A 14,386-nucleotide genomic window follows, 5' to 3' on the forward strand; every position below is an offset into this window, starting at 1 on the left:
TCACGAAATAGATGGGCTTCTGTACTTGGTCCTGCTCCTGGACTAGCACAGAACTGATGGCCCGTTCTGTTACCGCAAAGTATAATTGGAGGGGCACGCCTGCCACTGGTTTGCAAAGGACGGGTGGCGTCGCCAAGTACTCTTTCAACTTGATGAAAGTTGCTTCACACTCGTCGGTCCATGCAAAGCGACTATTTCTTTTGAGGCACTGGAAATTGGGGTGTCCCTTCTCTCCTCCTGCAGAAACGAACCTTGATAATGCTGCCATTCGCCCTGTCAGTTGTTGCACTTCCTTCACTGATGTCGGGCTCCTCATGGCGATGATGGCTGCGCACTTATCAAGGTTTGCCTCAATTCCTCTTTCTGTGAGCATGAAGCCTAAGAACTTCCCTGCCTCAACCCCAAAGACACACTTCTCAGGGTTCAGCTTGAGGCGATATTTTGAGATGGTGGCAAACAACTCTTCCAGGTCTGTTGTATGTCGGCTTCTATCGCGTGAAGTTACCACCATGTCGTCTACATAGGCTTGCACGTTCCTTCCCAACATGGGCGCCAGGACCTTGTCCATTAGCCTCTGATAGGTGGCGCCCGCATTCTTTAACCCAAACGGCATCACTTTGTAGCAGTAGCTACACGTCTCTGTCATGAAGGATGTTTTACCCTCGTCCCTCGGGTGCATCTTGATCTGATTATACCCCGAAAAAGCGTCCAAGAAACTCAGCATCTCACAGCCCGAGGCACTATCCACCAGGGCGTCAATGTTGGGTAGTGGATACGAGTCCTTGGGGCACGCCTTGTTCAAGTCCGTGAAGTCCACACACATCCTCCACTTCCCGTTTGCTTTCTTCACCAGGACTACGTTGGCCAGCCACTCGGGGTATTGGATTCCCGGATGTGTCCGGCGCTCAACAATTTCTGTGTCTCTTCTCTCACCACGAGCCGCCTTTCTTCATTAAACTTTCTCCTTCTCTATCGCACAGGGCATCGACCCTGACTTTTTCGCCTTTCTTCCAGCCGTGACAACCGAAATAGCCACGGGGTCATTGTCGTGGGGACAACATCTCGTAGGTCTGCCCTCGTGAACACGAGGTCTGACTCCCACGGGTCACCTGAGATTCTTTCATCATTCGAATTTACTCCCCTCGCATATTTCCTGCGTTGGGATGCTCTGGGCCCCCCTCCCGAAAAACCACCAGAAATGGTGTGGACTTCGCCGTGAATCGGCATCTCGTGCGCTTGATCCTCCACTGGTTCCGGCAGGGCCGCGGTCGTGGCGGGTTCAGCGAGATAATCCTTCAAGAAACCGTTTTTTACTGACTCGTCCAACTGGTACCCCAGTGACAGGTAGTTGTTGATGTGGTGACCGAAAGCTTCGTGGAACTCGCACTAAGAGTCCTTGCGAGGCCCTAGCACCTTGTCAGTCTTCGCCGGTCGCCTCAACCTTTCAGCTATATTAGGCACGGGGATTAGGTCCTTCAATTCCACCGCAAAGTCGTACCTCGCTGGTCTGGCTCTTTCTTTGACCGGACGATTTCCTCCCGTTTGACCCCTGGGCTGGGGTTTTCTGGCCTCATAGGGGCGTCTCCCTTCCTGCTTCTTCCTCCCTGTCGTGGTCTCGTTGACCCTGACGGGTTGAGCCCGTGTCTGCGCCCTCGGGCGTGAGGGTACGACGCTCATGCGCTTCTCACACACCTCCCCCTCAGAGGCGATATGCTCCATCGCGGGACGCCTTATTTCAGCGAAGGTCCTGGGGCGATTGCGAATGATGGATTCGCAAAAGGGGTCGGGACATACGCCTTTCCTGAACGCGTACACGATCATGGGCTCTTCCGTAGTACCAACCTTACTACTTGGGCCCTGAAACGGTTGATGTACTCCTTCAAAGTCTCACCCTGATACTGTTTCACGTCGAACAGGTCATACGAAACGGGCGGTGGGGCCCTGTTCGCTAGGTATTGCTCCCTGAACAATCGCGACAGCTGCAGGAAGGAGGTGATATGGCCGTTTGGAAGGCTAATGAACCAATCCATGGCCATTCCCTTCAGGGTGCTCATAAAAAGCTTGCACCTCACGGCATCGGAGCCGCCTACCAGCACCATCTGTGTGTGGAACGCAGTGAGATGTGCTTCGGGATCTTCCATCCTGGTGAAGATCACCTTGGGCCCAGCGAACGTGTTGGGGACCACTGCTTCCAGAATCTCCTGCGAGAATGGTGTAGAAAACTCCCTTGGTGGGGTGAGACGTTCGACCTCATCTAGGTCGCGTTGCCCTTGGTTATTTCCCAAACCACGGCGCAACTCCTCATTCATACGATGGAGCTCTCCGTTTCTCGCGTGAGAGGCCGCGAGATCCGCCTGCATGTGTTCTTGCTCCACCCTTGATTCTGCCATTTCCTCCTGCAGCCCTTGCATCATGTCAATGACCTGCTGCATGGTCATTTCCTCACTCGCAGCGCGCGCGGAACCTTGTCTCGTGGCCCTCATGCTTCAACGCAGAACGTCGAATAGGGCCAAGTGAAGAACTGAATAGAACTGTCGACTGAACTTGTGATGGGACTGATTTTTTAAATCGACCCCACGGTGGGCGCCAAATGTTCCTGTCGGTTGACCTGGGTATGTCTTTGTGCGCGACCTTGCCCGTCAGCTAGGGACACCTTCCTTCTGGCAATCTGTGAGTACCTGCAAAGAAGTGGACAAATGGGCGCCCTAGCGACCGTTTGCACTCCGACGCATAAGTCAGCTAATAAGAAACACCAAAACTCTGCACCTTCGTATCAAAGCACCGTCCAAGGCACTCTGAAGGTGGTAATGAACTGTATCTCGTGTATCGTTTTCTGGTTCTGGCAAACAATCCTTCTCTAGTCCCTTGTGCATAACCTCGAGGCTCGAGCAAGCAACTAGAGTGTGTTCTGGGGAAAATTTGCCAAAAGTCCGATCCGATCCCTGCTTCGAACGTTCCAAAACCCTTTTAATGCCACCCTGCATTAAACATGTCTTAAAGTGCATTTAAGGAGCTTTAAGACGCATTTAACACGTTTCCTTAAAGCCTTTAATGGCGGCATTTAAAGTGTTTTAAAGCGTTTAAAGCGTTAACTGAAATAAAACATACTTGATGAGGAAACATTTATTGTTTCCTCATTTACCATATTTGCTAACTTCTCGCTGACTCACTAACCTTTCACTGATTTGATTACTATCACACGTGGAGGGCCTCACGACGCCATATCCCAATCTTAGGGACATTCTGTTGCGTGAGTTCCTCCCTTCCTTGGAGTGCATCTGGCGCAAGGGGTGACTTTTTGGGTGCCAACTCATGCGCCCCAACCTCTAGTCACTCGCTCTGAGAGCGTATCTACCTTCCTCTCGCACCCTCTCATGAGTCGTATCTATCCCAAGGGTCTCCCTGAGGTGGCACGGGCACTTCACGAGTCGGGTTGCTCCCTACTCACGCTAGTATTATGGCCTTGAAGCCACCTTTCTCTTCTCTTTATTACTGTTTCTGAGCTAGGCGGGCCCGAAGCCCCCGTGGCGTCACTCCCTCCATGGTCTTTCCTACCCATGGGTATCGGGGAGTAACACTACTGATGGCTTGCTTGGCGACGCCTTATCTTGGCGACGCCTTGTTTAGGCGACGCCCTTTTTTGGCGACACCTTGTCTTGGCGACGCCTTATGTAGTCACTCTGTTGACTTCCTTTCTTTGACCCCTTCGCGTGGTCCCACCATATGTTGACCTTGGCCCCGACGTTGACTTTGACTTTGGTCAACGCCCGTGGACGGGACGGTAGAGATGTCAACTCTCTTAGACGCTCCTTGTGTGGCCTAGACGCTTCTTGTGGGTGCCCTCTATGCAAGGTTGGTCCTAGACGCTCTCTTGGTTGCCTTTCATGCAAGGTTGGTCCTAGACGCTCTTTAGGGTGCTGAGGCCTCTTCCATCATCTCCCATCTTGGTGTTTCTATCTTGGGTGAACGGCTCTTGCCAACCTCATCCTTGCTATACAAAGTCAAGGGGCAGGTCAGAATATCTGCTCACAACATTGCTTGTAAAAGTCAAAGGACAAGTTTCAACTTGTGAACCATGGTATTCCCAGCCTTGGTAAACTTGCGTAGGGGGAGGTTCATGATTGAACCATACTATTCTTATTCTAAACAAATTACTTAAAGGGGGAGGTTCGTTTCATCGGTGAACCATACTGACCTTCCCCTTGTTGAACTTACATGAGAGGGGTTCATTGGGAGAACCAAACTTCCTCTACTCTCCGTGTATCACTTCAAGGGAAAGGTTCATTTAACTGTCGAACCATACTATTCTCGGCCTTGGTGAACTCACTAAGAGGGAGGTTCGCTGGGGAACCATGTTGAATCAAGTGTGATCAAAAGCTTTGAAGAATCCAAATCCTAGTGTTCGATGAAAGGCTGAAGTTGCTGCTCTGTTTAGAGTAGGATCTGGGTAGTTTATCTGTGTAATCCACTCTTTATTGAATCTAAAGCTAAAGTGTTTTCAAATCTTTTAAGTTTAAAGTGTTTTTCAAACTAAGTGAAAAACAACTTGTTGTTTTGTCGAAACAACCGATTGTTTTACTCTTAAGTGTTTTTGAAAAGGTTGAAAACTGTTTTGGTTGGTTGAATTTCTGACAAACCAAAACTCGTGCTTTCAATTGATTGTTTGTTTGAAAATCCTAACAGAATCTGTTTTGTTAGTTGAGTGTTCTTTAAATGATTTTCAAACTGAATACGTGTTAAAATGTATGGCTTTAAACTAGAGGGGTGGTGAATGGTTTAAAGAGGGTTTTCGCAAACTTTTAAGTCTAGAATAAAATTACTTCGAGAAATACTTGAGTAAGAAATCAGTTTGCCAAAACACAAAGCAAATAAGCACAACACCAGAAAAACAATTGGTTGTTTCGCAGAAACAATCGGTTGTTTATACTAGTTCACAAAATATAAAACTGAATTTAAAGAGTTTAAGGATAAAGAGAATGCACACAGAGGTTTATACTGGTTCACTCTTAACCAAGAGCTACATCCAGTCTTCCCAGAAACCACTGGGGAATCCACTAAGCAATCAACCCTAGATTAATTACAACACCACCAAAGAAGTGACCTTGATCCCCTCAAGACACACACTTCCTTTGGCTCAGCACAACACCACTAAGAATGCTGATCTTGACAACCTTAAGAACACACAACACTTCTCAGCTATACACACAAAGTTTCTTTCAAAGTACAAAGGATTACACTTGTTACAGAAAAGATCTGAAATCAATACAAGATGAAAATCCTATATCACACTCTCTTTGATCCAAAGCAATCTCAAAGCAATCTCTAACACTTTCAAAAGCAAAATCAGTGAAAAACTCAAATATGTTTTTCTTTGATTAAATCTCGGTTGTTGTTTGTTACAAAATCTGAACAAACTATTTATTGCATTCAAAGCTTGGTCAAAGCATTTAAAATTGAAGCGTATTCAGTTATAAAGTCATTTAATGCTCAGTCAAAGAACAAAACAGTTTTCTGTTATGGTCCCAAAACAAACAATCGGTTGTTTTCACGAATCAATCTATTGTTTTGGTTTGACAGCAAGTCAACCATCAAAAACAGTTTTCAACCTTTCTAAAAACACCTAAGTATAAAACAATTGGTTGTTTCGACAAAACAACAGGTTGTTTTTCACTTAGTTTGAAAAACATTTTTCAATTAAAAGGTTTGAGAATGCTTATGCTTTGGATTCAATCAAGAGTGGATTTACACATAAAATCTACCCCAGATCCTATCTAATAGACAACTCAGCAACAACAAGCACATCCAGCCTTTCATCAACCTTCAAAGGGTTTTGGATTCTTCAAAGCTTGAACACACTTGATTCAACAATACGCTCTTGTTTTAAATTCTTTGACAAATCTTTGAAAGCTATAAATAGTTTGTTTATGTTTTATAACAAACAAGAAAGAAGAAAAATAGATTTGAGTTTTTCAGAGATTGCTTTCAAGATTTGATCATTCACAATTCAACTTTGGTTTTCTCAAGAGAGAGTGGAATAGGATTACATCTATATTGATTTCAGTTCATTCTGCAACAAGTGTAATTCGTTCTGAATACTTTGTAAATTCTGGTGTTGTAAGCCAAGGAGTGTTGTGTGCTCTTGAGGTTGTCAAGATCAACATTCTTGGTGTGTGCTGTGCCAAAGGAAGTGTGTTTCTTGAGGGGTTTAATGTCACTTCTTTGGTGGTTTTGTGTGTAATCTGTAATTGATTGCTTAGTGGATTGCCAGTGGATTCTGGGGACTGGATGTAGGTCTTGGTTTAAGAGTGAACCAGTATAAACTGTTTGTGTATCTCTTTCTTCCCTTAAACTCATTTAAATTCAATTGTTGTTGATTTGATGGTATAAACAATCGATTATTTCGAAGAAACAACCGATTGTTTTTCTGGTGCTTTGCTGTTTTGTGCTTTGTTTCTTGGCTAACTAAATTCCTAATCTGCTTTCTTGCAAAGAATTTCATTCTAGCTAAAAAGGTTTTCGAAAACCCCCTTTAAACAATTCACCCCCCTCTCATTTAAGGCCATATATTCTAACATACCATACTACTTTCGCTCTTGGCTTAATCACTACAAGGGAGAGGTTCATTTAACTGTCGAACCATACTATTCTCGGCCTTGGTGAACCCACCTAAGAGGGAGGTTCACTGAGGAACCATACTACTTCTGCTCTTGGCTTAATCACTACAAAGGAGAGGTTCATTCAACTGCAATGCACATTTCTTAACTGGATAACTGGAATTTTATTCGGGCAACCTCATTAAAAAAACCCTTATGAGGGAAAAAGAGTGCCCCCTTAAACATGTACAATGCAAAAATTAACTAAAATAAAACTTCAGGTTGGTGGCGTTCCAAGTATGAGGGATCGCACCACCCTCCAATGTTTCGAGCCTGTATGCTCCATTCCCAAGGGCCTCCATTACTCTGAAAGGACCGATCCACTGGGGAGATAGCTTGTTTTCTAACTAGTACGGGTGGGCCTTCCGCATCACCAGGTCGGCGACCTGGAACTGCCGAGGTCTCAGCTTGGAGTTGTACTTGTACTCCACCCTCCTTTTCAAGGCTTCACCCTTAATCCTTGCTTCCTCCCTAACTTCATACAGTAGGCCCATGTTCACCTTTCTCTCTTCGTTGGACTCTTCGACCACGAAATTTTGGAAACACGGTGAGTTCTCCTAGATTTCCACTGAAATCATTGCGTCCGAACCATACACCAAGCTTAAGGGTGTTTCCCTGGTTGTGGATTGGGGAGTAGTGTGGTAGGCCCACATGATTCTAGGAACTTCTTCCGCCCAGGTCCCTTTGGCTTTGTCAAGCCTTCTCTTAGACCTTGGAGCAGAACTTGGTTGGCCGACTCGACCTGTCCATTCGTCTGGGGTGTTCTACTGATGCGAACACCTGTTTCACTCCCAACTTCTTACATAGCTTGCCCAGCTGCTGGCTTGCAAATTGGGTACCATTATCAGATACCAACCTCTTCGGGATTCCGAAGCGGCACACTATGGTTTTCCACACAAAGTGTTGGATTTTATGAGCTGTGATCTGTGCCACCGGCTCAGCCTCGATCCACTTCGTGAAATACTCTATGGCAACCACGAGGTACTTCATTTGCCATACTGCCAAAGGGAAAGACCCCAGGATATCGATTCCCCAGTTATGAAATGGCCATGGGCTGTAGATCGATCTCAACTCCTCTAGGGCGCCTTATGCCAATCAGCATGGTGTTGGCACTGCTTGCACCGCTGGGCGTATCTCGTGCAATCTTCCCTCATGGTTGGCCAGTAATACCCTGCACAAATGGCCTTTGACGAGAGAGATCGACCACCGATGTGGCTACCGCATATCCCTTTGTGTAGTTTTTCCATGATGCACGTGCATTGCTCACCGTGCACACATACCAATATAGGATGGGTGAATTTGTGACTGAATAGTTTCCCATCGATCAGGGTGTACTTGCTCAAATTTTTCTTGATTTTTCGAGCTTCTACTGGTTCTAACGAGAGTATTTCATCGACTAAGTAGCGCTGGTAGGCTGTCATCTAGGGTTTCTCCTTATTCGACCTGGTAAACTTGTCCAACAACTCGATACCTGCTTATTCTGGGTGTTTTCACTGTCTCATGCGTTAGCGACCGATGACTCCTCCTCGTCCCTTCCGATGTGCTAACCTGTTGAATTTCTGCCACATTGTCCGTGGTGGTTCAAGGTGTCTTCAGGGTCTCCTGATCACCGTCCTTTACCTGCCCCCTTGCCCGAACTGGCTAGCTTTGCAAGTAAGTCGGCTTAGGCATTCTGTTCTCTGGGCACATGGACTAACTCGAACACTTCGAACGACTCCTTAAGGACCTGGACATATTCCAGGTATGCGGCCATCTGAGGGTCTTTAGCCTGGTATTCCCATGTAACTTGGCCTGTAACTAACAAAGAGTCACTCTTTGCCAACAACCCCTTTGCTCCCATCTCCTTAGCCAACAACATTCCAGCGATCAGGGCCTCATACTCTGCTTGGTTGTTGCTGGCCTTGAAAGCGAAACGTAGAGCCTGCTCAATCAGCAACCCATCTGGTCCCTCCAAGATAACACCAGCTCCACTGCCTTGTTGGTTTGAGGAACCATCTATGATGGAGGAGGGCCAAGCACACCTATCCAAGGAAGCCAAGGCACAAGCCAAGGAGAGCGTCTAGACCAAGACCAAGACCAAGGTGAGCGTCTAGGACGTGAAGGTGAGCGTCTAGGACGTGAAGGTGAGCGTCTAGGACGTGAAGGAGGGAGGCTATCCATGGAGCTAGACCGTCTAGGCCCCCTTACAAGATCCATGGCTAAACATGCTCACACACAAGTAAATGAAGCCACGGATGGAAGAAAGAAGGCTTTGTATATGTTTGCATAAAGGCCCATTAGGGGTACTTAGTAGATAGGATAGTGTAGAAAGCACTTTTGATGGAAACATTCTAGAAACTAGGGTTGTGTGGCCGGTCATTGCACATGGCACATGGCTTAGCATTTAGATTTAATTTTGGTTTTCTTTTCCTTAGAAGATAGCTTAACATTTACGTCCAAGATAGCTTATAAATAGGGAAGCTATCTCATTGTATTTTTCAAGTTTAATTGAGTAAGGTTATGCTGCCATTTTTGTGCACAAGCTTTACTTCTCCTAGAAATCTAGGCTCTAAACTTCAATCCTTTCACCTTCTCCCTTGAGCTGGCCGAACCACTCAAACACCATACTCATCATGCACCTACAAGGCCAACACAACTCCTAGGAGGGTCTTGATCATCTCACCCATTGCTTCCGCACCTTATTTTCTACTTTGATTCAAGAAGAACACATGAAAATGCCATCATTTGGTATCATGAGCTTTTGGTTCTTCAAGATGAGTAGCTTGGTCTTTTAAATTTTCAGTTCTTCTTTATTTCATATTGTCATTTAAATTCCATACTTGTCTTGCTGTTTTTTACTTTTTAAATTGTTCTTGGTGTGCTTATGGAAGATCCAACCGAAGCACAATTGTTCAATTGATCTTGAACAAATTCTGTGCAGCTTGTGATAGGATTCCTTACACCATTGAGTGGCTGTTTTCTTTTAGGAATTTGAGTCCTTATTGCTTTCTTAATTTTGCTTCATTTTATGCTTTGAGTCTTTATTTTCTGAATCTATAAATGTTGTGTCAAGTCATGTGAATCCATATTTGTCAACAATTCTTAGTAGTCCTATTATTGGCTTGATTGTTTCTTGCTTTTGGGTCTCTTTAATTTGTTTGAATCTGCTGTTCTTTGATCCTTTGGTGCCTTTTTTATTTTTAGTTTGAGTTCATATTGTGTTTAGATCATACACAATTCTATTTCACAAATTTCCATTGTGTCTAAACTTTGGTATCTTGCTGTTTTTGTTTCCAGTTTTCAGATTCCCCTGTTTACACCTTCTCTGTTTTGGCTGTTTTAACCCAGAAAAATATTTCCACCCATAGGAAAATTCTGATTTTCTGGAAAATGCAAGTTTAAAGTGTTATAGAAAAGACAAAAAAAGAATTAAGTCAAAAGAAGCAACAGAAAAAAAATGATAAATCTTACAAAATCAGAGTGCAAATCTTGAGCGCTCCAGCTGGCCTAACCGAACACCAATTTTGAAAAATTTATTAAAAACAAATGGTGCATCCGTTTTGATTGAATCCAAAGCCAGATTTTATATAAGATCCTGAATATCTTGCATAACAAATTTCAGAGCCAAATTCCAAAAATACAGATCAGCATAAATCGGGGAACAAACACGTTTTCTGGCCCACAACATTTTCCAGTGGTGCTGTTTTTTTTATTTGGTCATCTAATCTAGTGCTGTTCTTTAGGAATTCTTTTGTGTGCCAACCTTTTATTGAGTACCTTTAATTGTTTGCTTTAATTTCTTGAATCTCTTTCTAAGTTGTCATATTATAAATCCTTTTGGTGGTACTGTTTTCTTTCAATTAAATTTGTTTCTTGCTTTTGTTCCTTGACCTCTCTTTTTGGGTGTTGGAATTTAATTTCTCCCTTGGTGCTTATGTGCATGGAATTTGACTTGGTTTAAGGTTTAGCCCTTGTGAATAGGTGCTGGAAATTGGAGAATTAAAGCCAACATTCTAAGGAGGAGACAAAGCCAAAGCCGAAACAAACTTCCTTGAAACAAACACTACAAACATTTAGGAGATCAACAATCAAGACAACAAAGAAGTGCACTAACCAAAAGGAGGAACAACAAAGGGAGTTTTCTTATTTCCCTTTGCAACTTGGTTTATTGTTAATTACCTCTTTTAATTACGTTTTAGACGGTGAGTGTGTCTTCAAGGGCTCAAAGTGTCCAAGAAGCCTCACCTAGGGCCGAATAGTATAGCATTCTTGATTAGTAATTGTTACTTGTTTGTAATTGCTTTTCTTTTGCTTTCATAGCTACGTCTTGCATGTTTATTTTTGTCTAATTTGTGTGCTAAACCGACTAGCTTTGATTGCATAGTTAGCTTGCATTGTTTTCTTGCATTTATTTCTCAACTTATTTGTGTTCTAAGTGTTTCACTAAGAGAAAGTCTTGTGTGAAGATATTGGGGGATAGTTTTTGGCAAGGAAAAGGCTTGGTACTTAAGTAGTCCTTTGTGACTCACCTCCCTTACCTGGAAAACTACCTTCTTTAACTTTCCTAAACTTTCTCAAAGTAAAACACCTATATACACAAAGTTTTAGCCATGTCTTCTTCTTCTCACTCTCCAAAGTCTATAGAAAGTGAAGTAAAATCTTTGAAAACTCTTTTAAAAGAAGTATCCCAAGCGGTACAATTGATATCTTTTAGACAATTGGAGAATGAGAACAAAATCAATGAGTTGGCTAAAGCTCAAGAAGAGAAGTCACAAAAATCACAAAAATAAAAAAAAACTCATGCATCCCATTCTCAAAGTATTGAGTCTCTAGGGGAGGGAAGCCGTAGAATCAATGATTATTACCAACCACCCCCTAGAAGAACTAGGCAAAGGGAACAAGAGGTGCCAAGGGAAACAAGAGTAGACCTACCTCATTTTCATGGAAAAGAAAATGTAGAAGTATATCTAGATTGGGAGATGAAGGTAGAGCAACTCTTTGCTTGCCATAGGGTAAGTGAGGAACGAAAAGTACCCTTAGCCACCCTTAGTTTCCAAGGGAACGCCATGTATTGGTGGACCTCTCTCGAAAGAGATAGACGTCTTCATAGGGAACCTTCCATTACATATTGGAATGACCTTAGGGGAGCCCTAAGACGTCGACATATACCTTCCTACTACCATAGGGAGTTGATGGACAAGCTCCAAAGACTCCAACAAAAGAACATGAGTGTGGAAGAGTATAGGCAAAAAATGGAGCTCTACATGATGAGAGCCTCCATTAGAGAAGAGGAGGAAACCACCATAGCTAGGTTCCTTAGTGGCCTATCACTTGAGATAAGAGATAGAGTAGAGCTCTTACCTTATCAAGACTTGAATGATTTGGTTCAACTTTGCATTAAAGTTGAGCAACAAAACTTGCGCAAAACCTCAAGTCAAAAGGTGAGCCCCTATTCTAGCTTTTATCCCAAGAAAGAGTTTAGAAGGGAGGGTAGTACATCCAAGGAAAAACCAAAAGAGCCTACCAAGCCCTTCACCAAAGAAACCTCAACCCCACCCATCCGAGCTAGAGATGTTAAATGTTTTAAGTGCTATGGTAGAGGGCATGTGCAAGCACAATGTCCAAACCAAAGGACTTTGTTTCTTAAAGGTGTAGATGAGTACACTAGTGGCGAGGATGAGCCTAGTGAGAGAGAGGAAGGGGGAGAGGATGAGAGGGTAGCTCCACTAGAGGGAGAATTGCTTATGATTAGGAGAACCCTCAACAATCACCCTAGCACATCCATGGAAACACAAAGGGAGAACATCTTTCATACAAGATGCAATGTTTTAGAAAATATATGTTCCCTCATTGTGGATAGTGGATCTAGTTGTAATTGTTGTAGTGCTAGGATGGTTGAAAAGCTTAAGCTACAAGTAGTTCCTCACCCAAAACCTTACAAACTTCAATGGCTTAATGAAAATGGGGAACTACATGTAGACAAGCAAGTGGAAATCAAGTTTTCCATAGGGAACTACAAAGACAAAGTTTTATGTGATGTAGTGCCTATGGAAGCTTGCCATATCTTATTAGGGAGACCATGGCAATTTGATAAGAAAACCTTGCATGATGGTCTCACTAACGAGATTTCCTTCACCCATAAGTATAAGAAGTTTGTACTTAGTCCTTTACCACATTCTCAAGTGGTGAAAGACCAAATACAAATGAAACAAAAGAGGGATGAGGAAAACAAAAAAAAAAGAGAGCTAGAAAAAGAGAAAATCCTTAGGGATAGAAAGGCGTGGGAGAAGAGTGTTCCTTCCCACAAGGTTGGTCAACAAGAAAAACCTCTTGAAAATGTTTTTGAAAACTTGCTTCTTGTTGAACAACCAAGCCTTATCTTTTGTAAAGGAGCACTTACATGCACTGCCACAAGTAGTGAACTCATGGTTTTACCTCCTCAAGTAGAAAACCTTTTGAGTGAATTTGAAGATCTATTCTCCCAAGAAGGACCCATTGGGCTTCCTCCTCTTAGGGGGATAGAACATCAAATTGACTTTATACCGGGGGCAAGCCTACCAAATAGGCCTGCTTATAGAACCAACCCCGAGGAAACAAAGGAGATAGAATCACAAGTTCAAGACTTGTTGGAGAAGGGTTGGGTTCAAAAGAGCCTAAGCCCTTGTGCTGTACCTGTCTTGTTGGTGCCCAAAAAGGATGGAAAATGGCGTATGTGTTGTGATTGTAGAGCAATCAACAACATCACCATCAAGTATAGGCATCCAATCCCGAGGCTTGATGATATGCTTGATGAATTGCATGGGTCAACTCTATTCTCCAAGATTGACCTTAAAAGTGGATATCACCAAATTCGAATCAAGGAGGGTGATGAGTGGAAAACCGCTTTTAAGACCAAATTTGGATTATATGAGTGGTTGGTGATGCCCTTTGGGCTTACTAACGCTCCAAGCACATTCATGAGGCTTATGAATCATACCTTAAGGGATTGTATAGGTAAATATGTAGTAGTTTACTTTGATGATATCTTAGTATATAGTAAAACCCTAGAAGACCATCTAAGCCACCTTAGGGAAGTTCTTCTAGTCCTTAGGAAAAATAGTCTTTTTGCCAATAGGGATAAGTGTACCTTTTGTGTAGATAGTGTAGTCTTCTTAGGCTTTATAGTAAACAAAAAGGGGGTGCATGTAGATCCTGAGAAAATCAAAGCCATCCGCGAGTGGCCAACTCCACAAAATGTAAGTGAAGTAAGAAGTTTTCATGGGTTAGCTAGCTTCTATAGAAGGTACCAATGACGATGACGAGCTGGATTTGAGGACAAATCCTTTCCAAGGGGGAGGGGATGATGGAGGAGGGCCAAGCACACCTATCCAAGGAAGCCAAGGCACAAGCCAAGGAGAGCGTCTAGACCAAGACCAAGACCAAGGTGAGCGTCTAGGACGTGAAGGTGAGCGTCTAGGACGTGAAGGTGAGCGTCTAGGACGTGAAGGTGAGCGTCTAGGACGTGAAGGAGGGAGGCTATCCATGGAGCTAGACCGTCTAGGCCCCCTTACAAGATCCATGGCCAAACATGCTCACACACAAGTAAATGAAGCCACGGATGGAAGAGAGAAGGCTTTGTATATGTTTGCATAAAGGCCCATTAGGGGTACTTAGTAGATAGGATAGTGATCCTGCCTGTTGACCGGAGCGCTGGAGAATGCCTCGTCAAAGGATCGACGTGCGCGCCGCTTCTCACTTCCATTCCTCCTCTGGAT

At 43.8% G+C, this 14,386-nt stretch overlaps 1 protein-coding gene across 1 annotated transcript; it reads left to right on the forward strand.

Moving 5' to 3' along the window:
• The first annotated feature begins 10,971 nt into the window (after positions 1-10,971).
• Positions 10,972-14,285, forward strand: LOC137810470 (uncharacterized). Its single transcript, XM_068611741.1, has 2 exons — positions 10,972-14,055; positions 14,098-14,285. Exon 1 carries the CDS (start codon positions 11,612-11,614, stop codon positions 13,922-13,924), a length of 2,313 nt encoding a protein of 770 aa, XP_068467842.1. The 5' UTR covers positions 10,972-11,611; the 3' UTR covers positions 13,925-14,055; positions 14,098-14,285.
• Positions 14,286-14,386: the final 101 nt, after the last annotated feature.

The sequence above is a fragment of the Phaseolus vulgaris genome, chromosome 11 (genome assembly GCF_000499845.2).
Source record: "Phaseolus vulgaris cultivar G19833 chromosome 11, P. vulgaris v2.0, whole genome shotgun sequence".
Taxonomy (NCBI): Eukaryota; Viridiplantae; Streptophyta; class Magnoliopsida; order Fabales; family Fabaceae; genus Phaseolus; species Phaseolus vulgaris.